At 53.5% G+C, this 27861-nt stretch overlaps 2 protein-coding genes across 4 annotated transcripts; one reads left to right on the top strand and one right to left on the bottom strand.

Moving 5' to 3' along the window:
- The first annotated feature begins 970 nt into the window (after nucleotides 1–970).
- Nucleotides 971–6492, top strand: RPL19 (ribosomal protein L19). Its single transcript, XM_066364324.1, has 6 exons — nucleotides 971–1094; nucleotides 1923–2029; nucleotides 4084–4206; nucleotides 5032–5152; nucleotides 5438–5548; nucleotides 6287–6492. Exons 1-6 carry the CDS (start codon nucleotides 1090–1092, stop codon nucleotides 6408–6410), a joined length of 591 nt encoding a protein of 196 aa, XP_066220421.1. The 5' UTR covers nucleotides 971–1089; the 3' UTR covers nucleotides 6411–6492.
- A 6433-nt stretch (nucleotides 6493–12925) lies between these two features.
- On the bottom strand, nucleotides 12926–26016 carry STAC2 (SH3 and cysteine rich domain 2). 3 transcript variants are annotated; one of them, XR_010748928.1, is made up of 12 exons: nucleotides 25569–26016; nucleotides 19099–19411; nucleotides 18650–18747; nucleotides 18383–18473; nucleotides 17280–17392; nucleotides 17118–17190; nucleotides 16691–16743; nucleotides 16131–16228; nucleotides 15692–15743; nucleotides 15210–15347; nucleotides 13359–14515; nucleotides 12926–13269 (listed from the first exon to the last, which is right to left on the bottom strand). XR_010748928.1 is itself a non-coding variant. In XM_066364323.1 (12 exons), the coding sequence occupies exons 1-12, from the start codon at nucleotides 25656–25658 to the stop codon at nucleotides 14411–14413; spliced, it is 1110 nt and encodes a 369-aa protein (XP_066220420.1). In that variant the 5' UTR covers nucleotides 25659–26016; the 3' UTR covers nucleotides 12926–14410. The 3 variants fall into 3 exon arrangements, 2 of the variants coding, with proteins under 2 accessions (XP_066220420.1, XP_066220419.1); XM_066364323.1 differs by having other exon boundaries at nucleotides 12926–14515; nucleotides 19099–19251; nucleotides 19366–19411; XM_066364322.1 differs by having other exon boundaries at nucleotides 12926–14515.
- Nucleotides 26017–27861: the final 1845 nt, after the last annotated feature.

Genomic DNA, 27861 nt, shown 5'->3' with positions numbered 1-27861 from the left:
CGGGCACATGTGGGGGGAGTCTGACTGTCTCTCCCCGTTTCCAGCTTCGGAAAAATACCAAAAAAAAAAAAAAAAAAAATTAATAGGCATGTAAGATAATTACAATATAAAATATTATAAATGTTTTTATTATTCATTTATCATATTATAGTTTATTATTGTTGCAATGAATGTTTCTTTTATTTATGGTATTTCCAATTTATTTTTGCCCTTTTCATTGTAAAAAAGTTGGTCACCTTAGTTTTTGTCTTATATCTACCCTATTATTCCCTTTCACTTTATTCACCAATCCACCACCTCACGCCCGCCAGGCTAATAAAACATCCTTCCACAGAATAAGGCAGTGGTAGTCAACCTGGTCCCTACCGCCCACTAGTGGAAGTTCCAGCTTTCATGGTGGGCAGTAGCGGAGCAACCAAAGTATAAATAAAAAGATAGATTTAACTATAGTAAGTTGTTTTATAAAGATTTATTCTGCCAAACAGCGGAAATCCAACATAAAGTACTTGGTAAGTATTATTATATGCTTTAACTTGCTGTAACTCTGCTTTATAAATTTTATAAAGTAAAGTTACTTCCCTACTTTATAAATCACCATTACTATGGAACCAGTGGGCGGTTAGAAAATTTTACTACTAACAGAGATACAAAAGTGGGCGGTGGGTATAAAAAAGTTGACTACCCCTGGTCAGCCACTGGTACAAGGGATACCGGAAGACTGCAAGGACTGAGTTACTCCAGCAAAACCCTCCCATCCCATCTGCGCAATCCAGCTGACTTCCGGCTTCCACTACCCACGTGATCCGGCGTCCTTGCTGCGCATGCCTAGTAGGAAGTCAGACTATACCACTTTGCCTTACCAAAGGGGTATAGTTTCCATGATTTTAAGTTTAAAACGATTCTAGATATTAGGCTTCTATAATTTCGGGTCTTTCCACAGGATATAAGTAAGTTTAGGGTGGCGGAAGGTAAAAGGACAACAAGGGAATACGGGTGTAAGTGGAGCAGAGGATGGGCTCTACCCTTTACAGATAATGGGAGGAGCCTGGCCAAAGGGAGTTCTTTCCTTTCCCCGCTGCGGCAGCAGCCATGAGGTGAGGACTGTTGGGTCTCCGGCCTGTTTTGAACCGGACTGCCCCGGGACTGCGGGACTCGGTACCGTGTCCCCGGCTGGGAGAGATGAGGTGGAGGCAGCCCTGAGGCGGCGGGCCCCGGAGTTTGGGGTAGGCCGGAGCGCACTCGGCCCCGGCCTCGAGAAGGTGGGGGTGGGGGGAGCGTCTTGAGAACTTGAGGCCGCGGCGGGACTGGGGCGGCGCCCCACATGTGTCGGGGGCGACCCACGCAGGCAGAGGAAAGGAAGCGGCGGTGACTAGGCCATGGCCCCCTTACTCGCACCTGGATTCGAGTCGATCTCTGCATCCATGTGACTTGGATCCCAGACCTCCGACTGCGAAGAGTGAGGCGATCCCTGGCACCCCTGTAGACCGCTCATAAGAGAACTCTTAAGACCCTTATTACTGTGATAAGACGAAGAAAACGAGCCCAGGAAGCAAAGGACTAGGCTAGCAAATCAGGTCTACCGGCCTCGGAGTCTTAATACGAAACACTTGTTTTTAGAACTGACTACCAGGACGGGCATAAGCTCCCTCTTCATCTTAATTTTATTCATTATTTTCATTTTCCAGTGGAGAAAGATTTTAATAAAGGGAAGATTCTTAGTCTGGGTGTGTGGTGGTGTGGGTGGCACAGCCCTAGTGGAGGGGGATGTGTTTGCCCTTGACACTGAGTATATATGCACGTCCACTTTTCCATGTGCACCTTTCACAACATTGGAAAACGCTGAAGGGCTGGTCCTGTTGGGGATGCTCATTCTTGCCCAGGAATGGCTTCCAGGGCCTGATACTGTTTTCTGTTTGTCGCAGTATGCTCAGGCTTCAGAAGAGGCTTGCCTCCAGTGTCCTCCGCTGTGGCAAAAAGAAAGTCTGGTTGGACCCCAATGAGACTAACGAAATTGCCAATGCCAACTCCCGTGAGTTCTTGGATCAATGTTCCTTTTGTACCCTATACTCCCTGGTTCTTGGGATGAAAGATGACAGTTGTGTTTTTGTTTTGTTTTTAAGAGAGAGGAAGGGAGGGAGAAACATTGATTTTGTTGTTCCAATTCTTTATGCATTCATCGGTTGATTCTTGTATGTGCCCTCACCAGGGATGTTGGTAAAATGCTTTAACCAACTGAGCTAGCAGGCCAGGGCCTGACACAATTATGGTGGCTCTTAACCAGCCTAGGAAAGCTCATATAGTCTGGAGGGCGGGTCTTATAAAATTGAGGTTTCACAAAAATAATATAGAGATCCCAAGGCAAAATGCCTTGTCATTTGCCAAAATGACAGGATAGAAGTTAGTGGAACTACCCCGTATTATATTAATGACTGTTCTGAGTGGACAGTTTGTTTGATAGCTATGTGGAGGATTGAAGAAGAGACAGCACAGGGACTGGGGAGAAGAGATGGCCAAGGAAAATATGAAGTGGGAACACAACCTGGGGCCACAGACTTCAGTAGACCCTGTTGGCATGTACAGAGCAAATGTGTCAGTTCTAAGGATGGCATCGACATACCCACAATACTGTCATTCAGTGTTATAGAAAAAAGGATTCATTTTTTAAGTATGGTAAAGCTGACTTTATTCAGGATCGTTTTGATAGGTACAGGGACCACTGCAAATGGGATTTTATAGTTGGGAGACTGGGCTCAAATCCAAATATAGCATGGACACGTAGGAATTGATAGCCAAGGCACCCCATTGTGCAGGGCCAGTGGATGGAAAGTTATGAGGAGATAGTAGAGATTCTGGCTAAACGGACCTAATGGGATTCTTGCTGAAGATAGACCAGGGTGATCAGCTGTCACCTGGGGAATGGTGACCGATGCGGAACCTGATCTGACATCAAGGGTAGGGGCTTTAAACTGACTGAAACAGTGTTTTTGTTAAAACTAGAATTTACAAGAAAGTGCACAGATGAACGTAGAAGGTTCAGGAACCTGATAAAAGTTTGGCTGAGTGATGGGAAATTCTTAATCAGTTTGGGTTTGTGGCCTTGTAATGTGTACTCAAAAAAATCCTAATCTAAAAATAGGGGGATGTGTTTCTTTTAATGAAAACCAAACAGTTCCATTATTTCCAACCATTTTTGAGACCACTGGGCTGGGGATGTGAGTGATGTCTGTGGCCTCTTCTATTTAAGCTCTGGGTTGTGCTCTGGCCAGTTGGCTCATTTTATGGCAGTGTCATCCAGATAAGCTGGGGTTGTGAGTTTGATCCCTGATCAAGGCATATACAGGAATCAACCAATGAATGCACAGATAAATGGAACAACGAACTGATGTTTCTTTTCTCTTGCTCACTGTCTCTAAAATCAATAAAAATAAATAGGGAATAAAGAGACAATAAAGCCTGACCAGGCGGTGGCGCAGTGGATAGAGTGTCGGACTGGGATGCAGAGGACCCAGCTTTGAGACCCCGAGGTTGCCAGCTTGAGCGCAGGCTCATCTGGTTTGAGCAAAAAGCCCACCAGCTTGAACCCAAGGTCGCTGGCTCCAGCAAGGGGTTACTCGGTCTGCTGAAGGCCCGCGGTCAAGGCACATATGAGAATGCAATTAATGAACAACTAAGATGTTGCAACGCGCAATGAAAAACTAATGATTGATGCTTCTCATCTCTCTCCATTCCTGTCTGTCTATCCCTGTCTATCCCTCTCTCTGACTCACTCTCTGTCTCTGTAAAAAATAAAAAAAACGCCTGACCTGTGGTGGCACAGTGGATAAAGTGTCGACCTGGAAATGCTGCGGTCACTGGTTCGAAACCCTGGGCTTGCCTGGTCAAGGCACATATGGGAGTTGATGCTTCCAGCTCCTCCCCACCTTCTCTCTCTCTCTCTCCTCTCTCTCTCCCTCTCTGTCTCTCTCCCTTTCTCTCTCCTCTCTAAAATGAATTAAAAAAAAAAAGACAATAAATTCTGGGTTGTGACTGGCATCCTTGGGGCTAGGCCCCACCTGACTGACCAGGTGCGTTATGTTTTTCCAGGTCAGCAGATTCGGAAGCTGATCAAAGATGGGCTGATCATCCGGAAACCTGTGACTGTTCATTCCCGGGCTCGATGCCGTAAAAACACCTTGGCCCGCAGGAAGGGCAGGCATATGGGCATAGGTAAGTGCATTCTTTTTCCTCTGAGACTTAAATAATAGATGCTTAGGTCTAGACTGGAATGTATTTAGGGCCTTTTTCTTTCTATTCTTTCTACCCTTGATCCCTTTTCTCACTCTGATATTTGACGTGTTTTCTGTGAGTGCAAATCAGAAAGTTGGCACTGGTGTTGAAAGTATTGGTAGAAAAAGGTCACATTTATTGAGCACCTACACTATATCAGGGATTCTATTGGATACTTGAAAGTGTCCGGTAAGTCCTAAAACCGCTTTCTAAGATCAGGATGATTTAGGGAGATGAAGGTGCACCACCTGTTGAGGCCCCTTTCGGCTTACCATACTGCCTCGGTGCACACCCCATCTCATGCCCACATTCTGCGTGAGGCAGATGGAAAGGAATTGCCTTGTTTGTGGCCCCTTAAAAATTGTGTAAGTAGCCTGACCTATGGTGGCGCAGTGGATAAGGTAGTGACCTGGAATGCTGGGGTCAGTGGTTCGAAGCCTTGAGCTTGCCCAGTTAAGGCACGTAGAAGAAGCAACTGAGTTGTTGCTTCCCACTTCTCTTCCCCAGCCTTTCTTTCTCCTCTCTAAAAATGAATAATAAAGTCTTTTTTTTTTAATTGAGTAAGTAAAAGAAATATTTGGGATCATTGTGTAAAATGAAAACAGTATTACTTAAAATGAGCAAAGAACTTGGCTCATGACCCAGTGAAGGATAGTGTTTCAGAAGTTGGTAGCTGTCATTATGACCAATCCAGCTGGCTTTAATAATTCACTTGAGACCTGAATGCACTGGAGTGGACATAACTCATCTTCATCTTCCCTGCAGGTAAGCGAAAGGGTACTGCCAATGCTCGAATGCCGGAGAAAGTCACCTGGATGAGGAGGATGAGAATTCTTCGCCGGCTGCTCAGAAGATACCGTGAATCTAAGAAGATTGACCGCCACATGTAAGCATACCCTCCTCTTTGTCGTGCCCCCCCCCCCCCCCCGGACCCATTTGCTGCTTTAATGAATTGTTCTTTGCTTAGAAAACTCTTCATTCTGTTCTGTTTCTCTTTGTTTGCCAGACAAGCTCTTCTGTCTAGAAACTGCCGAGTCTTGGTTTAGGAGGAAGTAGTTCATGGAGCAGTAGAAAAGAGGAAAGGAACCCTCCACGCTTGAGGAACCTTGTGTGGAGGATCCAACCTCTGATCCCACTGCTGACTGGAACCTCTACTCCTTCTGTCTTGCAGGTACCACAGCCTGTACCTGAAAGTGAAGGGTAACGTGTTCAAAAATAAGCGGATTCTCATGGAACATATCCACAAGCTAAAGGCAGACAAGGCTCGCAAGAAGCTCTTGGCGTAAGTTTTTTCAGGAATTGGACTGTGTTGTGGGGGCCAGTTCTTTGATCTTTATTATAAGGGTTCTTTAGAGATATATTAAATGTGCTAATGCCTAATTCTGACTCGTGCAGTCTTGTTAGAGGTATATGTTCCTCTGTCCTCTACACACCCCTACACCACCTGCCATCACTGTCGGCGTAGGGACTGGAGGCTGGTTAAGCTGGGAACTCTTGGTAACCCAAGCAGCTCATATTCTTCAAACTGACTACACTCAAAGAGAGCTCTGGGCATGTGCTCCCATCTCCCAGCAGTGTCTGTTCTCTCTCTTTTTTTTTTTTTCTTTTCTGAAGCTGGAAATGGGGAGAGACAGTCAGACAGACTCCCGCATGCTCCTGACCGGGATCCACCTGGCACGCCCACCAGGGGCGATGCTCTGCCCACCAGGGGGCGATGCTCTGCCCCTCCAGGGGGTCACTCTGCTGTAACCAGAGCCACTCTAGCGCCTGGGGCAGAGGCCAAGGAGCCATCCCCAGCGCCCGGGCCATCTTTGCTCCAATGGAGCCTTGGCTGCAGGAGGGGAAGAGAGGAAAGAGGGAGGGGGGTGGAGAAGCAAATGGGTGCTTCTCCTATGTGCCCTGGCCGGGAATCGAACCCGGGTCCCCTGCACGCCAGGCTGACGCTCTACCGCTGAGCCAACCGGCCAGGGCAGCAGTGTCTGTTCTCAAACTGACCCATATTTTCTTTTCCGTTACTTAGTGACCAGGCTGAGGCCCGCAGGTCTAAGACCAAGGAAGCTCGCAAGCGCCGTGAAGAGCGACTCCAGGCCAAGAAGGAGGAAATTATCAAGACTCTGTCCAAGGAGGAAGAGACCAAGAAATAAAGCTCCACCTCTCTTACCTGTATATAGTGGCCTTGGCAATTACATGGGTCAATCATTCAATAAAGTAGCCTTCAATTACCTACCTCGCTGCTGCTTCCAAAGTTTCTGGCTGTTTGTGGGTCTTTATTACTTAAAGGGCCAGACTAACCACACTGAGGACTGGGATGCAAGCCCTTGCCAGGGTGCCTGTTTCATTTCTTCCTTGGCTCCTGGCCTCTGGTCAGGCTCACAACCCCCATCCATGAAAGATAGGGATGTTTTGTGTTTTTGGTTTTTTTATGGTTTTTTTTTTTTTTCTTTTACCTTGTTTTAGAAGGGGTGCAGGGCCTACTTTGAAGGGAGAGAAGAGATGGCTTCTACCCAAATCTCCAAAATACTGTGCTTCAGAACTGTTTTTGTTTGTTTGTTTACAGAGAGAGAGAGAGGGATAGACAGACAGGAATGGAGAGAGATGAGAAGCATCAATCATCAGTTTTTCGTTGCAGCTCCTTAGTTGTTCATTGATTGCTTTCTCATATGTGCCTTGACCATGGGGCTGCAGCAGACTGAGGAACCCCTTGCTCAAGCCAGCGATCTTGGGTCCAAGCTGGTGAGCTTTGCTCAAACCAGATGAGCCCGCGCTCAAGCTGGTGGCCTTGGGGTCTCGAACCTGGGTCCTTCCGCATCCCAGTCTGACGCTCTATCCACTGTGTCACCACCTGGTCAGGTCAGAACTGGTTTTATAGCAGAGCATGAGTGGCACCTTGGTAGTGGTCTCAATTGTTGGTTGGGAACCAGTAGTAACTTGTCTGTCCAGGATTTATGACACCCAGACTTAACTGCTGACTAAGCTATTTCTAAACAGCTTTATGTTTGTTTTTTATATTGATTTTGGAAAGGAAGAGAGTGAGACAGAAACATCAATCTGTTCCTGTACGTGCCCTAACCGGACAGAACCCACAACTGCAGATGGGATGATGCTCTGACCAACCAAGGATGGCCAGGGCTCTAAACAGCTTTATTGAGGTGTAACTGAAGCTGTCATTTTGAGCATCCCAGTTTCTAAATCTTTTTTTTCCTTCCTGTCCTATCAGGCTTTCTTGGTTTATACCCATCACATAGGATATAAAAGAAAAGGTTCTCAGAAATTGGGAAAAAGGCACATAACATGAAAGCTTATCAGACATTGTAAGTTGCTTAATTTGTATCCCCTTTTGCAAATAGAAAGGTTTTATGTTGCAGCTATTGGTAATTGCCAATTTTTCAATAAAGTATCTGCTCTGTAAGCCAAGTACTTGTACATTGACATTGATTCTAGTCTACAACATTGTAATTACAGTTTGCAGAAAACATGGGTAGTGATATCGGATATACTGTACACAATAATGCAGTGTTGGTGGGGGAAAATGGATTCAAGATTTTTTTTTTTTTTTTTTTTTTTGTATTTTTCCGAAGTTGGAAACAGGGAGGCAGTCAGACAGACTCCCGCATGCGCCTGACCAGGATCCACCCGCCACGCCCACCAGGGTGTGATGCTCTGCCCATCTGGGGCATTGCTCTGTTGCAACCAGGGCCATTCTAGCGCCTGAGGCAGAGGCCATGGAGCCATCCTAAGCACCCGGACCAACTTTGCTCCAATGGAGCCTTGGCTGCGGGAGGGGAAGAGAGACAGAGGAAGGAGAGGGGAAGGGGTGGAGAAGCAGATGGGCGCTTCTCCTGTGTGCCCTGGCTGGGAATCGAACCTGGGACTCTTGCACTCCAGGTCGACGCTCTACCACTGAGCCAACCAGCCAGGGCTGATTCAAGATCTTTAGGAAGTAAAATAGGACTTTATTTTTGAGAGAGAGAAACATCAATTAGTTCTACTTACACATTCATTGGTTGATTCTTTTATGTGCCCTAAGGATTGAACCTGCAACCTTGGCGCATTGGAACAGCACTCTACCCAGCTGAGCTGCCCAGCCAGGGCTAAAACAGGACTGTAGACATTGATTGTGGGGGCTGAGGAAAAAGTCTGGGTTGGTCCCCAACCTTGAGCTTTGGAGAACTGGGCAGGAAATGCCTTTAGTGACAAGAAAGAACCAACTGAAGTGGGAAGAAGGGCTAGAAGAACTGAGTTTTAGATCTGAGTGGGTGGCAGTTTGAGGGACATGTCCAGGTGGAAGAGGTCAGTTGGACAGTTAAATATAGGAATGTCAACTCAGATGAGGTCTGCGTTGGGAGGAAGTTTGCATAGAAGGGGTCACCTTTATATTGACCACAGCTTGGACTGATGTGCTCATCCTACTTACCTCTCTGCCCTCCACCCCTCCCCTGAGGAATTCTTGTTTGAGGGGAGCAATATGAAGCCGATCAGCCTTCAAGGGATGGGACTTAGCAGATGTTCCCATCTGTACTTGTGTGGGCAAAGCAGGGCTAAAGTGGTCTTGGGGGCAACAGAGCCCTTTCCAGCTCTGCCTTGATTGTCCTTGTCCAGACTGGACAGGGTAGAGGAGGTTGGTGGCCCAAGGCAGGGAAGCCCAGACTCAGAAAGGTCCAGAGGACCCCCACCACCCACATGCATCAGCACCTGGGAGGAAAGCACTGATCGTGAGTTCCCTGTTGCCACTCGAGCAGCCTATGTGCACTTAAGTCTTCAGCTCTTGCTCTAATCCTTTGCCATCCCAAGTGAGGAAGCTGTGGCCTAGAAGGGGAAGGGCCTTAGCCACGCTCCCAGCCTGGAGCATGGGACACCTCCTTCCCAGTCATGGACCAGAAAAGGAAGGGCATTGGAGTCCACTCCACCTCTACCCCCTTCAGATAGGAGAAGGTAACAAGCATGGGAATGGCACCCGGGCTCCTACCTGCAGCACAAAGACGGTTTCCACCCTGGACCAGGAGATGGTGCTGTTCTCTCACACATCGCTACAGAAAACTGCCTCACTTTTCAGAGGTTTTTTTTGGAGAGATTGGGGGAGAACAGGAAGGTTATGGATTGTGGGAGCCTAGCTCTTAGAAAGCTTTGGGTTTAGTTACTTCTTTCTGAAGCTCATCCCAGGCCTGGAAGTTACCTCGTTTCACCATGGACCTCCAGCCCCTTCCCAGAGCACTTCCTCTAGTTTAGGGGAAGATCCCCTAAAGTAACATTCTGATGAAAAGATTTGTTCATTCTCTCAAGAGCATACAACTGATCCCATTATATGATTTTGCATACTCTTTAAAGGAGTTCATGGCCCCCAGGTGAAGACTCCCTGAGCAAGTCCAACTCCATTTCTGGAGGAGGACACTAAGGCCCAGATGGACCAATGACTCCCCTGAATCTCAGCACTGCATGAACACAGGCACCCACCTTTGACTCCTCCAGACATGGGAGGGTGACTCAGGGTGGGCTGCAGCAGAGGCACTGTGCCCAGGGCTGCTGCAGGGCCATGAACCAGAGAAGGGACACAGGGTCCCTGGCCTTCACCGTGCTCTCTCTGATGCTAAGAGAGGGGCCACCTAGGCTGGCTCCCTGCAAGCACGGGGAGGGCTGAGGCTGGAAGAATGCTTGCCACCTTCCTGTGCCCCCAGGAGGTGCCCCAACCTGTCTCAGGCATCAAGGAAAGGGGGGGAGATGGAGGGGGAATGAAGAAGGTTGAAGGGACCAGAGGGACTGGCCAGTGCTAGCAGCATGGGTGGGACTGGACAGGGGGGCTTGTTCTCTGGTCCCCTCCACCTCTGGTATCCATCTCTCTGCCCTCTGCCTCTGCTTCTTAGACTCTCCTCTTTTTTTTTTTTTTTAAGAGAGGAGAGGGAGAGAGAGAGAGAGAGAGAGAGAGAGAGAGAGAGAGGAGAGACAGAGAGAGAGAAGGGGGGGAAGAGAGAGAGAGGAGAGGGGAGGAGCTGGAAGCATCAACTCCCATATGTGCCTTGACCAGACAAGCCCAGGGTTTTGAACCGGTGACCTCAGCATTTCCAGGTTGACGCTTTATCCACTGTGCCACCACAGGTCAGGCTAGACTCTTCTCTTTTTGAGTCTCTCCTAAGCCTTGGCAACTTTTATCCCCACAGAGTTAAACTCAGGCTGAGGTGGGAGGATGGAGGGCACGTGTGGGTTAGACAACAGAGCCAAATGGTGGGTTGGCACCACCAGCAGGTTCCTGGGCATCCTCTGCCCCAGGCCAGTGGTGTTGCTGGTCCAGTCATCCCCTGAGTGGGCATAGAGGAGGACAGAGGCTACAGTGTGGGCACCAGCTGTTCCTAGCCCTCAGGCTGTAAGCCTGCTGTCAGTGGTTCAGCCACCCGAAAAAACTGTTGTGCTCAGCAGTGCGGCAAATGGGCTGGGAAGGAGGCGGGGGTCCAGGCCAGCTGCTGGCTGGTGGCAGACACAAGTGGGTGTGCAGAAGGCTTAGCTGAAAGGCTCTCACTGCCTCCAGTGGGATGGGGCCTTGACCCCTGGAGCCCCTGGCCTAGCATCTCAGGGTATTTCTGTCTCCATCTTGCTGATTTAAGGCACCGAGGGACCCAGGGTCCAGGGCAGGGGTCCCCAAACATTTTACACAGGGGGCCAGTTCACTGTCCTTCAGACCGTTGGAGGGCTGGACTATAAAAAAAACTATGAACAAATCCCTATGCACACTGCATATATCTTATTTTAAAGTAAAAAACAAAATGGGAACAAATACAATATTTAAAATAAAGAACAAGTAAATTTAAATCAACAAACTGACCAGTATTTCAATGGGAACTATGAGCCTGCTTTGGCTAATGAGATGGTCAATGTGCTCCGCTCACTGACCACCAATGAAAGAGGTGCACCTTCCGGAAATGCGGCGGGGGCCGGATAAATGGCCTCAGGGGGCCACATGCAGCCCGCGGGCCATAGTTTGGGACCCCTGGTTCAGTGGGAGGAGGTAAGCTGGCAAGAGATGTGATTTCCGAGACTGGCGTGACCACTATTTTGCTGGGTGTCCTTGGGCAAACTAGTCCATCTAAGCCTCAGTTTCCCCATGTATAAAAGAAGCAAGGTTGGGCAGGATAATCTTTATGACCTTGGTAAGCCACTTAATAGTCTCTGAGCCTCAGTTTCTCCATCTGTGAAAAGGGCACACCACTTCTTTCCTCAGTGGTTATTGAGAAGATTAAATAAAAATTAAGTTCCTGTGTTGCTTGGTTCCTGGAAAACAGTAGGTGGCTGTTAATGTGAGTTTCCCTCTCTTTAAGCCTTTGGACTAAATTTTGTTTTTCTTTTTTTTTTTTACAGTGACAGAGAGAGTCAGAGAGAGGGATAGATAGGGACAGACAGGAACAGAGAGAGATGAGAAGCATCAATCATCAGTTTTTCGTTGCGACACCTTAGCTGTTCATTGATTGCTTTCTCATATGTGCCTTGACCGCGGGCCTTCAGCAGACCGAGTAACAAGCAACTCCTTGCTCGAACCAGCGACCTCGGGTCCAAGCTGGCGAGCTTTTGCTCAAACTAGATGAGCCTGTGCTCAAGCTGGCGACCTCGGGGTCTCGAACCTGGGTCCTCCGCATCCCAGTCCGACGCTCTATCCACTGTGCCACCGCCTGGTCAGGCTGGACTAGATTTGTGACCCTTTTTTTCACTCCCACCATCAGGGGTCCTACAAAGGGGAAAGTCATCCTCCTTCTACTTCTCCCTCACCAGCTCTGAGGGCTTCCTTGGGTGAAGGGGTCCAAAGAAAGCTCAGGGCCTGGTCCCACCTGGCCTACCTCATTTTGGGAGTGGGGGGTTGGAAAGCAGAACGGGGTGAGTTCGATCAGGAGGAGAAGAGCCCTGGTCCGATGCATTATCTCAGCACCGCGTTGTTCAGACACCCCCACAGCCCGCCTGGAGCTCCTTCCCGGCTCCCCTCCACCTATAAATAGCACAGGACGTGCTCCCAGTGACGCTGACGCCCGCGGGGCAGGCGGAGGAGAAGGAGCCAGTTCTGCCGGAGCAGGTGGGCGGCCGGCGAGCACCCTGCTGAAGGGACGCCGCCCCCCGCCCCCTTCGTGCCAGGATCCAGATGATGAGCATGATTGAGTCATCTCAGGGCCCCGATGTCTGCGACTGTCTCTGCCGCCTACGTCTGTACCTCGGGCATGGGGGGCTGCAGGGCCCAGGCTGATCTCGGGTCGGTATTGAACCCATCCGGCCCCGGATACGGCTGGCCTCGGAGGGCACCGCCGGTGTGCAGGCGTCGTCCTGACGCACCTGGCCCCTGCGCGACTCTGGTGCTCATGGAACTAAGAAGTGGCCTCAACCCCATCCTGTCTCGCTCCAGCGTCCCGCAAACCCCTGACCCCCTTCCTCCGGTCCTTCCCACATTCTTCACCCCTTTGGCTCTCCCCAGCCCCTTCTCTCAAAAGCGGCCCAGATCCCGCGTCTCTGTCTGCTTGAATGAAAGGGAGTGAGGAGGCTGGGAGTCCCTTCGGCGTCAGCCTCAACACGCTTCCCAGAGATCAACAAATTCTCCCGGCCTTCAGGCCTGTCTCCTCAGTACCTCCAGCCCCCACCCCACTCCTTGAGCTTTTTCGTCTTCTATCCCAAGCAGATACATGGAGCAGACAGGTTGGGACAAGAAACATTTAATTTGGGGTCTGGGGGCTCAGGAATGCCCCCGCAGACCCATCATGCAGCCTTATGTACAGAGGGCATTGGGCCGCCCCCGGGGTATCGCTGAGGGGGCCTCATGGCAGCAAACAGGGCAGTGTGGCTTGAGTTGTCCTCTGGGGGGAGGGGAGAAGTGGAGCAGGGGCCAGTGGGTAGGATGATGAGTCCCTCCCACTGCCTGAGAGGGTGTGACTGTGCCCAGGATGGGGCGTGGCATCGGCTGGCACGGTCAAGGGCACAACGGGCGGGCGGGCGGGAGGCTCTGAGCAGGGAAGAGGGAGGCTGGCACCAGAGAAAAGCAACCTGCAAGGGAGGGGTTCTCATTGTGTGTGCCCACCCCACCCCCAGGGCGCCTATTCCCTTCCTTTCCTGGTGGCCAAACAATGACCCACCTTCCTTGTCTTCCACCCTCTCTTCCTCCCAGGGCTTGGTGTCCAGGACAAGAGAGCAAATGCAGCCAGAAAAGAGACCCCTTTGATTGCAGCCCTGTCATCTGCAGAGCTCAGAGAGGGGGTGAGAAAGGGCCATCTGGAGGTCAGCCCTGAGGGTGGGGCTCCAGGGGTCACCTGGCAAGGCTCCCCTGGCTGGTTGGTCCTGCTGCTGGGAGCTGTTCGAGTCCTGACAGTGAAATGGGGGTTGTTTTGACCAAGCATGAGCCAGTTTTTGTCCTCAGTTGGGTTTCTGTGTTCAGTTTGCTCATGGGTGTCCTTTTCCCATGGGCAAGGGTAAAGTGAGGCTGCTTTGTGGTGACTGTTCTACTGAAGGGAACAGTCTCTGCTTTGCCACACCCTCCCCAGAACTCAGCCCTCCTCTCCTCTGTCCGCCCAGGTTTCAAGTAATGGGATGATTCCCGCAGAACTTTCCTGAGAATCGATGGAGTGAGAGGCAGTGAGACCAGGAGGTGGACTCAGGACCCTATCATATCCCTGAATCCCCTCCCGACCCAGGGCAGAGCTGAGACACCGGGAAGGCACCTTCCCAAGGCCCCACATCCAAAGGGGCAGCATGGTCACATACATACAGGCCCAAGCAGAGGCTCTGTAGGGAGAGGACGGTGTCGTTCATGCAAAGCTGGTGTGGGCACAGAAGGCTCCCTGGAAGAAGCAGCAGGGAAGTTCCCCCCAAAATGCCTCAGGGCTGGACTTAACATGGCATCTGGACTGGGGGTGCTTGGGCACTAGGTGGCTTACTTGGAGCTTCCCCATTCCCACCCACTTTCTCCTTCTCCCCCACCCCCAAGTCCCAGAGGAGCATGTCCCTCAGGACACCCTGGGGCCCAAGAAATTAAGCTTTCCTCAGTGCAGAAGGCTCCAAGCCATGGTGAGTGGCCCCTAGGAGAGAGGCAGAGGGAGGAAGAGTGTGGGCAGATGCCTGTTGCCCTCCTGGGACCAGAAGCAAAGGTCAGGCATGGGCAGGGGTGGCATCTAGGTTCTCTTGGTTCCTCTCAGATCTCGGTCAGGGCGTCCACTGGCACCAGGCCCCGCTTCTTGCCACTGCTGACGCGGATGAAGCCGTCAGCATCCTTGCTCCTGCCCACGCCCACACAGATCTGAGCCAGAGAGACATGGAGCTGAGGCCTGGCACTGCCTGCAGCCCTGGCCCCAAGTTCTGCTGACAGCTCCCAGGGGACACACTCCAGGGAATGTTGAAACCAGCATCAGATGTAGCTGGAGACCTCAGCTGGGGTGATGGGAGCAGATCCCGTGAGGGCCCAGCTGGGGTGATGGGAGCAGATCCCATGAGGGCCCAGCTGGGGTGATGGGAGCAGATCCCGTGAGGGCCCAGCTGGGGTGATGGGAGCAGATCCCGTGAGGGCCCAGCTGGGGTGATGGGAGCAGATCCCGTGAGGGCCCAGCTGGGGTGATGGGAGCAGATCCCGTGAGGGCCCAGCTGGGGTGATGGGAGCAGATCCCATGAGGGCACAGGGTACAACAGCAAGACCAGACATCAGTAGACACAGAGCAGAAGCTTTGAGCTGACCTTAGATCCGCTGGTCTAATGCAGCCCCACCCCCATATCACGGAGGGAAAAGAACTTGTCTGAGGTTACAGGACAAGCCAGAGGCAGAGCCAGCACTCAGACCCAAGCGTCTAGATTTCTAACCCAGGCTCCTCTTCTCCCAAGCTGTCTCTAAAGTAACCCAGCCCCCCGTCTGTGGCCACCAACCCCACATCCCAGCAGGGGAGGGCTAGTGGAACCTCCAGTCCCACCCGTCTAACCACGTGCAGGGCCCAGGCACTCACCTGGTTCTCCTTGAGGCTCATGTAACCCTGTTCCTTGTTCCCGGAGAAGGGTTGGCAGCAGCGCCAAACATTCTCCCCTGGCCTCACCCGCTGCACAAAATTGGCTGGGAAGAAGCCAACCCGGTCGCCAATCTTGCCCTGGGGATAAGGCTGGCATAGGCACTAGTGCCACCCTCCACTATTTTCTCTAGACCCAATGCCCACTAAAAACCAGTGCCAGATTCCGGGCTCTCTATATTTGAGCCCACAGTTGGTGGCTTCTGTGTTGGGAAGGGCATTAGGTGGGCAGAGGGACAGGGCGGAGGCAGGGGGGACGCTCAAAGCAAGAGCAAGGTCTGAGAGTTGTTCCTGGCTTGGCTGGGCCAGTGGCTGGAGAAGGAGTGGTCTCTGGGGCCCGGAGAGAAGCTGGGCAGTGCTCACTGAGGGCAGGGGTTGATGAGATGCCTACCAGGGTCCGTCCGCTTCCCACCCTGCCAAGTCACCTTCCACCAGTCCTCGTTAGAGTCATCCACCAGCATGATCCGGTCTCCAGGCCTGGGAGGAGAGAGCAGGGCAGCATATGGGGCATGATGGGCTTGCCCTCCCGGCATCCTGGCAGTCCTGGCCCCCAGATCCCCTGCATGCCCCCGTCAGCTGTAGGAGGATCTTTGATGCCATCAGAAGGAGGGCACTGAGTGACTACAGGTACAGCAGACATTGTCCAGGACAGAGCTGGGGCAGGGGGCAGGAGCCATGCCATCAGCACTAAATCGTCTTGGGCTCTGGGCAGGTCCATTCCGCTTTGGGCTCAGCAGCTTCAAGTATACTAGGAGAAGGTTCCTGAAGGCCCCCCTCACACTCACGTCCCGAGGTCTGGGAGTACAGAGCCCTGAGGTGGGAGCCAGGCATCTGCCTGATGGGCTGGGCTCGGAGAGCACTTACTGCAGAGCCAGGTCATGGGTCTCCTGGGGCAGAAACTTGTAGAGAGCGACATAGGAGTACATGGGCCCCACGTCCTTCCGCAGGGAGGGCTTGGGGGGCTGTGGAAGAGCGCTGGGTCAGTGGTGGAGGGTGGCACCGTCCTCACTCCTCCTGCTTGCCCTGACCTTGCTGCCTGGGGGCTAGAAGGTGGGACACAATGCTCCCGGCTCAAGGAGAAGGCGCAGTCAGCCTCTCCTTCCTGCTGTGCTCACACCCCGGGGGAGACTGGGCCAGGGTGGAGATGGGGGATACTCTGTTGCCTGCTGCACCCCGAAACTGCCCACTCTTGGGAGAACAGGAGTGGGTACAACAAGCATTGGGTCAGTGATGAGAGGAGTAACATCCCCTGCCTGTCCTGCCCACTCACCCTGGCATTGCCCATCCCTGTAGACTGAGGATAAATGATGGAGCAGTGATACTCCCACTCACTCTGCTCCCACATGTCTATGGGTCAGTGACAAGGAGAGGTGACATCCCTTTCTCACCTGACCTGCTGGGGCTTGGAGCCAGCGTCAGCTCACCTGCTGTCCAGGGCTCTTCTCTTCTGGTCCCGACCCTTCACTCTCAGCTGGAGCTGTGAATTCGGCAGGTGCAGGGTGGGGCCAGGGTGTGAGGCAGCAGAAGCCACCGCACTGGGTTCCCTCCCTGCCCCTCGCCCCTGCCCTCACTCACCGCTGTCCACCGCACTGGGTTCCCTCCCTGCCCCTCGCCCCTGCCCTCACTCACCGCTGTCGCCAGGGCACTGGGTTCCCTCCCTGCCCCTCGCCCCTGCCCTCACTCACCGCTGTCGCCAGGGCACTGGGTTCCCTCCCTGCCCCTCGCCCCTGCCCTCACTCACCGCTGTCGCCAGGGCACTGGCTTCCCTCCCTGCCCCTCGCCCCTGCCCTCACTCACCGCTGTCCACTGCACTGGGTTCCCTCCCTGCCCCTCGCCCCTGCCCTCACTCACCGCTGTCGCCAGGACCCTCCTCTGAGCTGCGGACGCTGCTCTCCCCATCCTCAGTCAGCTCATCCCGTTCACTCTAGGGACAGAGATGGTGGAGGGGTCAGCCCCTGGGCCCTCATCCTCAAAGACCCCTGTCCCGAGGTTCCCCTGTGGTGCCCCCCATACCAGACTCCGTGTGGGGGACTCAGAGGCGCTGCTGAAGCTGGAGCGGTTCATCAGGGCCAAGGAGGTGCCGTAACGCAGGGTCTCGTAGATGGGGTCCACCTTCCCGCTGGCCCCTGCCGAGGAGCCACACTCAAGGCCAGGCCCGGCTGCCAGCCTCACTCACCCTGCAGCCGTGTGTCCCAGCCCCGCTCCCCTCCACACTGGGAGAGTTCCACGTTCCTCCACGGAGCCCACGCCGAAGCCGGGCATCCTGGACCCCTCACTCTTCTCACTGCCCATATCACTCCCTCTCCTACCTCCCAAATGTTTCTAGAATCTGCCCACTTCTCTCCATCCCCACCGCTACCAGTCTGGTCCACGCTACCAAACTCTCTCTTGGTAATAGTCACAGCCTCCCAACTACTCTCCCTGCCTCCACTCCAGCCCCTCCGACCCGGAATGCACAGCAAGGATTTACACAGCAGCCAGAATGCTCTTGTAAAAACACAAAAATCACTGTAGGATAAAGCCCAAAGAACAATTTTAAAATGGACCCTAAGGCCCTGCATCCATGGTCCTGTCACACCCTCTCTCTCACACCCGCGTTCCAGCTGTGTTGTCCTTTCTTTAATTGCCCCTGTGTGCCTCAGCTCACACCATCTGCCCGCGCCAGTCCTGCCCAGGTCCTCAGTGGACTAACTCTCCGTCCTTCCCATCTCCACGATGCCTTCCCCGGTCTCTGTGGTTGAGGATGGCGCCCGCTTTATCCTCTCTTTATTCCCTATCCCTGTTTCAGGCACTCATCTGAAAGATGATTAATTGATGATCAATGTGATTATCCATTTCATGTCTAGCTCCCTTACAGACCATGAGCTGCCCCTTCCTCGATGCTTGCTATGTCCCTGTGTCTGGCACAGTGCCTGGCACTTAGTATGTGCTCAATAAAGTTTTTGTTTTGTTGACGGGTGAATGAATGGATAAGTGAACCCTACATTCAGGACAGGAGTAGCCAGAGAGGGGATGTGGTAACTCTTAGTGCCAGTGTGCCTCAGGTGCCCATTTGAAGAATGCATGGGTTTCTTATCACACCACAGTGAGATGAGGAGCCACAAGGGGATACTCACCAGTGGGTGGGGACTCTCTGCTTGTGGCACAGGCCGGTGGTGATTCATGCACAAGAAGAGGGGAGCTGAAATTGCGACGGAAGGAGGAGGACTATGGCAAGAGGGGGCGGAAAGAGGACATGAGGATGTCATAGCCCACAGAACACTTGGCCTTTCCTGAGCCCAAGAACCACCCCACATGAGGAGCCAGCCTTGAGGGGCACTCATTCCCCCACATACCAGTTCTGGGAGCCCTCCGCCAACCACCTCTGCATGGTCCCCACTCACTGTCTTGACTGGGCATTGCTGGTGGGAGATCTCCTCAGAGCACCAGAGGTGGACGCTGACTTTGCATGTCTTACACCGCAAGCCCTGCTTGGAGTTCCCTGGGAAGAATTTGGGTTAGGAAAGAGGGGTCGGTCAGAGAGAACACACCCATGAGCAATGAGCAAAGGAGGCAGGTTAGTGGGTGGGAAGAGAGCAGGGGCTGGGCATCCCCGTGCCAGCCTCCAGGACTAGCACCTACGCCTCGTACAGTCAGGGTGTGAACTGGCATTGGAGCCTGCGCTGTTAGTCAACACAGCACCACTGGGCACTCCCCACCCCCCACGGTGCTTATCTGTGTGCCCAGAGTGAGGGGCAGAGTTAGCACTGGGAGCCCTGGATATCAGGAAGTCCCACAGGCCCACTCCCCACATCCACCCTGGCCCATCACCTTGCCCACCTCAGGCACCTACCCACAATGAACTGGTGGCACAGCTCACAAGGGCTGGCTCGCTTGAAGACATGTTCCTGGAAGCTGTGCAGCCTCACTGGCTTGAGTGGTGCCCGGGCACGTGAGGCTGGGCCGGGTGATGGTGTCGGGGTGGGCAGGCCCCTATCTGTGGATGCTGATGGTGGGGAGGGAGGGGGCAGTGGAGTTGGGGGCGTCAGCAGCACCTCGGTGGGGCACTTGAGCTCAGCGCCTGAGCCCGAGCGAAGGAAGAAGTTCTCCACGCTCTTACTTCGGAGGATGGTCTTGAGGGAAAGCGAACGCTTGAAACGCTGGAGCTGAGAGAAGAAGAGGGGCTGTGAGCGGAAGGCTGAGAGGGGCTGGCTCCCCTCCAGGGTATCTCTGGCGGTCAGCGTCACCCTGAAGGCTGAGCGCCAGAGGTGAGATGAAGTACTAAGGGAGAGCTTGCCAAGTTTCAGAAGGTGGATCGCAATCTCAGATGCCTACACTAACTTCCACGAGCAAAGGAGGTCTGGCTGGGGACTGGAGCAAACTGGCCGGCCAGGGAGCAGCTGTGGTCTCCTCTAGCCAACTGAGGTCAGTCGGTATAGCCAGCCCGGGGTCGTCAGGTTTGCCAGTTTTTTCAAGACCTCTAGACTTTTATGTGAAGCTGAATAGAAACAAACAAGAGTTTTCATTTCCTTTTGCCTTTGCAGGAACAGTAGCATGCTATTTTTCCTGCACCTTGCTTTTCCCTCTTAACGGTAAATCTTGGAGATCATTTCATAACAATACATAAAATGTTCCCTCATTCTCTTTAATGGCTATACAAGGTTTCACTGAATGGGTACAGAGGCAGATTAAGGTCGGTTGAGGCCCTGGCCGCAGAAGAAAATATTGGGCCCATTAAACTTGTTGTCATTAGAAAAAAGTGTCAAATTGGGGTTTTGTGGGACCCTTCAGAAATCGGGGCCAGGTCACGCGCCCGGTGCGCCTGCCATTAAATCCGCCTCTGTATGGGTATACCATTTACTTGAGTTAAAAAAAATATTTTGGGCATCAAACAAAACAACTGTGTCCCCGGTTTTCCACTTGTGTTCTTGAACAGGGTGGGAGGAGGAGGGTGGTCATCCCGGACCCTCACCCTCAGGACTGATTTTCCCTGTAAAACACCTCTTTGGTCACCTTACCACCTGAATAGCTCTGCCTTAGTTCAGGCCCAAGAAACCTCATCTGACTCAGGGCCACATAACCCCGTGCCTCCACCTGCTGTCCTTCCTGCTGCCAGGGTGGTGACCCCTGACCCAGCGAAAAACTGTTCATGGCTCTTCAGGACCCAGCCAAGGCCCTAGCCCTGGACCCGAGCTTCTGCAACTTGGCCAAACCTGCCTTTCCATCTCACACCTTCCACCTGCAGCCCAGACATGAGGACTTCAACTTATCTGTATTTCATGCCACTTGACTTATTTGTCCTCTTCTCTGCCTTACCCAATTAATGCCCTCTTTATCCTTCAAGATTTCCAGTGACTCTTCCTCTTCTGGAGAGCTGTCTCTTCTGCAGGAATTCCCTTTCGTGGAACCACTCCCTCCTCTGGGGCCCGCTGTACCCAGTACGAACTTCCATTATAACTCCAATCAAGTCTATGTTGTCATTCACTTCTCACTCTCCCAAGAGACTGGGGGCCATGGGCAGGGACAGTTACTTCAAATCCCGACACAGGGCCTCAACATGTAGTAGGTGCTCAGTCAATGTTTGCTGAATAAATGATGAGCACGTGGCTGGAATCCTGGATGGAGCCCATGTTTTAGAGTACAGGGCAGAGTCTGCAGTGAGGCCAGGATTACTTCCACTCTCACCCAAACAGACCGATCTTGGGTCTGCCCAGAGTGAAGCCTGGAAACATCTCTACCCAGATCCTTGACTCACGCCTTTCCTGTTGAGAGCCCCCTTAACCCTGCCCACTCTGTCCCACCAGTGGTAGAAAAAGGAGGCTAGAGGCCTGGCTTCAGACAGGGAGACTTGGCCAGGGTTCGCAGCTGGCACCCCAGACAGCCTGTGTGCCATGGCGGCCCGCCTGACAACCGTGCCAAAAGGATGGAAGTGGTGGCCCCTCCAGCCCCAGGGAGGTCAGGAGGCAGCAAGATGGATGGGGGAGCAGAGAGAGAGATGTTTGGGTACAAGGTGGGCCCTGTGTGCCAGCCGGGAAGCCAGAGCCCTGGGGTGTCTGGCACACTGAGCTGCCCAGCTCCTTCCAAATGCAGCTTCCTGGACAGCACTGTGGGCTTCTTTGTGCGTCTCTGAGAATCAGGGCTCCCAGCCCCAGATGCCTGCACGTTGGGGCAGGGGTAGAGGGCCAGAGGGACAATTAATTAGAGCACAAGTGTGTTCTATGGGCCAAATGAGGCTCTGGGGGCTCTGACAGGCTCAGAGAGTCGAGTGAACCACCCCTGCCCAGGCGCTGTGGACGGAGAGCGCATGAGTTCTCTGGAAAGATGTGCTGGGCATGGGGGGAAACTAACCTGCTGTCTGAAAGCAAGTCACTTTACTTCCTTTCTCTGAGCCTCAGTTCCCCCACATCCAAGAGGAAGGAGACAAGACCATATGCTCTCTAAGCCACGCAAGGCTCTGGGTCCAAAAAGTAAAAACATAAACACAGCTATAATGAGGGGCTGTCATTGTCAGCAGATGTATGTGAGCCAGCACTTTATACACAGCATTCCATTATCCCTGGCCCTACCCCCTGAGGTGGTTTTATCCCACCTTTCAGACGAGCTGAGGCTCATAGAGGTAAGTCACTTACTCATCATGAGTCCTTGGCTGATAAGGAGCAGAGCCAAGACTTGAACCAGGGGCTTTGGTTACTAAGCCCAAGTGACCAGAAGCACCCTGCTGCTCTGTGCCCTGCCATAACCCTCACAGAGGTTTCTCTATGGTCTACCAGGTCAATAATGACATTTAGGGTTAGAAGGGACTTGAAAGACTGGCTATCTAGAGCAGTCCCTACCCTGTCACTCAGCACATCCCCTCAGAATGGTTGTCTGACTGTGATGGTCACCTCTTGATGGGAAGCACACTCTCTCTTGGGACAGTCATTCCATCTTTGGGCAGCTGCAATCACTGGGAAGTGCTTCCCTATATAGAGTTGAAACCTGCCTCCTGCAATTTTTGCCTATCGGCTCCTGTTCCACCCTTGGCTCCAGAGAGAGCTACTCCCTCTTACACATATCAGTCCCTCAAATATTTTAAGACATTAATTATGCTCCCCCTCCCAAGGTCATTATTTTCATAGTAATCCTCACAGGATTATTGTAATACTCCCTCCTCTCCAGCCTGTGCCCTTCCCTGGCGGCCCCCTGGCCTCAGTGCCACAAACCACCTCTGCAGGGTTCCAGAGGTCTCTGTACCTGAATGCTCCCTAGCACCAGGGCAGCCCTAACTGTCTGAGACTCCCTGGCTCATCTGTGGGCCCCAGAAACCACCTGGGGTGGCTGGCAGATGTCAAGGGCTATGGCTAGAGGGCAGGAAAGGGGCACCCCTGCCAAATGGCTTGATACCTGTCCACTCCAGAGACATCTGGCTTGGCTGGCTACCCAAACTTCATTCTGGCTCAGCTTAGCCAGGTATTTCTATGTGTGGGACTCCTAGTTCCCAGGAACAATCTTTCCCTATCTCCTTACCAGCTATCTTTTCAGTGGCCTGACTGTCCCAGGGCCCGTTCCTGGCATGGGGAGAAGTTGCCATGTGTCCTGGTGAGCTGGACTTCCCAGGTGCTAGTCCATCCCAATACACCAGGAGCTTGTCTGGGTTGGAGCCTGAACCACCAGGCCTAGTCTTCCGAATCCCCTCTAAGAGGCAGGCCCTGGCCTGCCTGCCTTTTTCCCATTTCCCATGCCCTGCATGCTCCCTTCTTTCCTCAATTCCCCACAGCACCTCCTCATTTTCTGTCAGCTCCTGAAAGGGCACTAAGCAGCTGGCGGTGGGTGGTGGTGGACTTGGCACAAGCTGACTCAGATAGCAGGGCTGGCATGGCAGGGTCTTCCCATGGATGGCACCAAAGGGGGTGACGTCGGGCTCTATATAGTAGCACAGGATGGGGACCCAGAAAAGGTGATACCAACACCTTTGATTGAAGATCGCTGAGTAGCTTGGGTGCAGGGGTGGACCCAACCTTAGAGTGGACAGAAGGCTAGATTTCGGCTGGCAAGAAATGCCCAGGGCATCCCAAACACTGACATATAAGCCTGGGATGTTGGTTTCACTGTCTGATGGGCACCAACCAACCCTCCTCCTTTCCTCTCCCCACTGCTATAGTCTGGAGACAGAAGTTTCTTTGAGACTGGCTGGGGGAGGGGGATGGAAGGAGTCTGACAAGGGTCCTGAGTTAGTCTCTCTCTGCCTACCTCTGCCCTCCTGATCCTCAGCCCAGCCTACTGAGGCCTTCCCAAGGGGGAGAAGATATGAGCGGGCAAAGGTGCAGAGCTCCAACTGGTCTGGCAGGGTGGGGCCAGGTCAGATGTACACTCCCCCTCCTGCCCTGCTCCTGGGATATCCCTGGCTCAGTCCCAGAGGTGATGGCATTGGAGGGTCCTTGGGCTGGGAGGAGGATGGTACAAACCTGCCAGGCCCAGACCTCCTCCTCCCCACTCAGCTGAGCTTGCAGCCTGCTGATTGCTGAGGCAGCACTGCCCAGGGCTCCTGCCTGCTTTCATTCCTGCATGTTTGTGAAGAGCTCTTAAGGAAGGCGAAGAGCTGTCAGGCCTTGGTGTGGAAAGCAGGGCAGGGCCTGGGAGGCCCCGCAAGCCCCTGGGAATCAAGGAGAGGGGGTTGTGTCTGTCTGTCCAGGGTGACTACAGGCAACCAAGGAGGTGAGGGGCCTTGGAATTCAGGATGGGGCTCAGCTCCCAGAACCCTCTGCTTGAAAGAAGCTGTCACAAATATTCCAAGCAATATCCTCCCACCCCAACACACCTCTTTCCTTTCCCAGTGGACACTTGACTCTCTGAGGGCCAGTTAACTCTGGTCTAAGAGTCCAAGGGTCTCATTCTCAGAAGGGGGCAGGAGGTCAAATGTATATCTGAACACTTGAACATGGAGATCCACTGGTCCCTCTGGTTTAGGGATGGGGAGCTTCCTAGGCCAGACTCCACCCTGGTCTTACTCATCGCCCCCGCCACTCCCTTGATGACCTTGACCTTGAAATAACCTTAAGTCCTGAGGGGATGGTCAAGATAGAATGAGGAGGAAGATGGGCATTGAAGAGAACTATAGAGGAACTAGAGATACCAGGGGAGCCAAACTCTCCATCTATTTCTGGTCCTTGCTGCCCTCCTCCTCATCTGGGTAACAGCAGCGTGGTGGAAACAAGTACTGAAGGAGTCTTGCCCTAAAGTCTAGGGAGGGGGCAAGGAACACCCTGACACAGCTCCTACTTCCCTCCCCATCACCAGGGCGGCTCAGGTTGCTTCCCGAAGAACTTCTTGCAGTTCAGTTGTGGGCACTTAGAACTTGGGGAGGGAGCAGATAGATTAGAGGCGTTGGGGGACGCTGAATGCGAGCAGCGCTCTTTCCCGCATCCCCTTCAGCGCCAGGAGTCTGGGCTCCGCCAGACTTCACTGGAGAATAATTTATTCATTGTGACTCCCGCAGGAGTAACTATCATACATAATTAGGGTTAATTATGACATTCATTAATTACGATGACTTCTCTTTTAGCTTTTTCTCTGCTCCATCCCATCCCAGCCCCGTCCCGCTCCCGGGGAGGGGGTGGGGCTGCCTAGCTTTCTGGTCTGGAGCCGCAACAACAACCCCCCAGTCCCCGCCCGCGCTGGCCCGCGCTGCCGCAGCCCCTAGCGTGGACTGGAAAGCTGCGCACCCCTGAGCCGCGGCCTCACGTACCCGAGCCGAACCTGGTTGGGAGTGGGGAATGCAGGATTGCGGCGGGTCAGAGAGAGACATCCAGAGAGACTCGGAGATAAACGCATAGAGACGCCGAGAGAACCCGGGAGAAACGCACACCAGAGACATCAAGACAGAGACAAACAGGTTGTAGAGACATTTTCAGAGAGACACAGGCAGAGGGACAGGCTGAGCTACCCCCAAAGACCTGGCGGACAGCAGAGGGGTGCGCCCTGCACGCACACACGGGCGCGTACACCAGCCCACACCCGCTACACACGGCCACACACTCCCTCCGCCTTCGCTGCGCTGATTCCCTCCAACAAAGCCGAGTTACAACCTCCTTGGAGGGTCGCGGTCGTGCGTCCGCTCATCACGAGCGCAAGGGCGTGTCGTGCGTGTGTGATGGGGGTTCCTTGTGGCCCGTCGCCGCGAACCCACTCCCCCCGGGGTCGCCGCGCGGAGCCTTCAGAATCACATCCGCCCTGATACTGTGACCCCAGGACACCAGAGCCCTCAGGGGCAACCGCGTCCGGAGGAGGGCGCCCGGGCCAGGGGCGCACCGGACAGGGGTCCAGGCCTCGCGCCTACCGAGTTACCTTGGTTTCTTGGAGGACAGAGACGGTCCCCGGGGGTGTGTGGGTGGCCGCGTCATCCGATTCGTTCTCCTTCTCGCTCTTTTCGGTCATGGTCTGGGGAGAGGGGAAGAGAGGGTGCCGAGACCCGACGGCCCGCCCGCTGGGAGCAGGCTGCGCTGGCGAGCGTCTCTATGGGACCTTGAAGCCCTTCTCCGAAGACGACCCAATGAACCCCAGGAGAAGCCCGCCCAGACAAAGCAACCCCTCACTCCCGTGCGTGGGCGGAGAAAGTTCCGGGTTCGGCGGGTGAGGGATGGAAATTATACGAGCGGCGGAAGCGGGACGACCCGGGGAGTGAGGACCGAGGGTCCGTAGGGGATGCTGCTCCGAGCCAGGGTGGAGGGAAGTGGGGACGCCAGGATGAGCCGAGGGAGGGAGCAATGAAGCTGTCCGTGTCCGGCCGGCTCTGCCGGGCTCTGCGCCCGCCCCCCATCCTCTCCCCCTCACCCCCTCCCTCTCCCCCGCGGGCCCCAACACTGCACCCCGCGGCCCCCTCCGCCCAGTCCTCGCCTCTCAACTTTGATTTAGGAGGTCGTCTGGTCCCTCCCCCTTGCCTCCGCTGCTCCCCTGCGCAGCTATGCAAATCAGGTCCTCAGCTATTGGCTGCCGCTGTGGCGGAGAGCGAACTGGGCGGAGCCTGTGGGGGCTCGTCAAATTGGGGAAAGGCTTGAAAGGTAAAGAAGTGGAGAGGGCAGTTTTAGACTGAAAAGCACAGAGTGGCGTGACAAGGTTGAGGGATGGCTCCGGAGATCTTATTAGAGCCTGAATGGGGTTGAGGGAATAGAAATAGGCTGCCTCTTCAGAAAGATAGCCGAGAATGGGCCCTGAACCGGCTCGGTGGTAGAGCGTCGGCCTGGCGTGCAGGAGTCCTGGGTTCGATTCCCGGCCAGGCACACAGGAGAAGCGCCCATCTGCTTTCTTCACCCCTCCCCCTCTCCTTCCTCTCTGTCTCTCTCTTCCCCTCCCGCAGCCAGGGCTCCATTGGAGCAAAGTTGGCCAGGGCGCTGAGGATGGCTCCATGGCCTCTGCCTCAGGCCCTAGAACGGCCCTGGTTGCAAATGGCCCTGGTTGCAACAGAGCAACGCCCCAAATGGGCAGAGCATCGCCCTCTGGTGGGCATGCCGGGTGGATCCCTGTCGGGCGCATGCGAGAGTCTGTCGGACTGCCTCCCCGTTTCCAACTTCAGAAAAATACAAAAAAAAAAAAAAAAAAAAAAAAAGATAGCCAAGAATGGGATCCAAATTAGGACTTCCAGATAGCAAAGTGGAGGAAGAATAGGGACCCTTCTACCTTATTACCTGGAAGAGACTCTTTCCAAACATACACACCCCTGGACTATGGGGTAAGGATTTTCTCAAGCAGAGAAGGGATAACTTAACATCATGTGTCAAAGGCCAGGCCTGACAACTGCACGTTGTGGGTGGAAAGCAGGACATTGTGTCACTTTCCAGTCTTGTCTGAACTTCAGCGGAGAAGCCAGAAGCAGCCTCAGTCCTAGCACCCAGTGTCCCCTAAACTTCTCCAAGACACGCCCCTCTACTATAAATCCTACCACAAATGGAGTTAGATCAGAGGATAAGGAAACGTGGAGGGAGAAGCTGGTTCTTGCCCTCCAAGGTGTCCTCTGTTCACTTGTCTGATGGTATCTCTTCTAATGCATGTTACTTACCTGCCATTTTTCTAAGTCTCCTCCCCAAAAGGTCTAGCTTCATCTCTGGGCCTGTCCAAGGAAGGGGCGGTAAGTTGGGGGATTGTGAGGCCCCCTTCCTAGATGTGGATGGAGAGATTTCTGGGTCTAAGTCTCCCTCCTCGTCTGCCATGGGTGATGCAATGGGGGTGGAGTACTCAAGAAGATCCAGGCTGGAGGGACTGAACCCTGTGTCTGCCCGTAGACATAGCCATTCATGTGTTCTTTGTCCTCCCTGGGATGAGCTCACCATTGGAGCCCTGCTCAGGTTACTGCGTCCAAGAATAGAGCTTTATTTGCCAGTGGCAGAAGTAGGACAAGGGCAGAAATGAGGGTTTGTGATAGTGGGGCTTAGTTCTTTCCCCTTCAGATCCACCTACTACAGGCAGACTCTCTGAGTGCTAGCTTTCCTGAAAGGAGCTTCCATGGAACCTGGCCTCAGCCCCCAAGCCAGTCTCCCCAAAGGCCCATTCATTACCGACCTTCTCCCAATCTCTTCTGAGAGATGCCCTCCTCCCTCTTGTTCATCCTAGGTCATCCCAAAATCCCTGGGCAAGTGAGATGTAG

Source organism: Saccopteryx leptura, chromosome 2, assembly GCF_036850995.1.
Source record: "Saccopteryx leptura isolate mSacLep1 chromosome 2, mSacLep1_pri_phased_curated, whole genome shotgun sequence".
NCBI lineage: Eukaryota > Metazoa > Chordata > Mammalia > Chiroptera > Emballonuridae > Saccopteryx > Saccopteryx leptura.
The sequence above is the reverse complement of the archived record's forward strand: the minus strand, read 5'-3'. Positions and strand labels throughout refer to the sequence as shown.

What these genes read in the sequence shown, in the direction of transcription:
- RPL19 (XM_066364324.1), top strand. An exon ending in AAGAAGATTGACCGCCACAT is followed by an intron (nt 5,153 to 5,437) that starts GTAAGCATACCC and finishes TCTGTCTTGCAG; the next exon opens with GTACCACAGCCTGTACCTGA. An exon ending in GCTCGCAAGAAGCTCTTGGC is followed by an intron (nt 5,549 to 6,286) that starts GTAAGTTTTTTC and finishes TCCGTTACTTAG; the next exon opens with TGACCAGGCTGAGGCCCGCA.
- STAC2 (XM_066364322.1), bottom strand. Translation starts at nt 25,658, where the DNA reads ATGACCGAAAAGAGCGAGAAGGAGAACGAATCGGATGACGCGGCCACC. An exon ending in AGAAGAGCCCTGGACAGCAG is followed by an intron (nt 16,229 to 16,690) that starts GTGAGCTGACGC and finishes GCTCTTCCACAG; the next exon opens with CCCCCCAAGCCCTCCCTGCG. An exon ending in CTAACGAGGACTGGTGGAAG is followed by an intron (nt 15,348 to 15,691) that starts GTGACTTGGCAG and finishes CCTTATCCCCAG; the next exon opens with GGCAAGATTGGCGACCGGGT.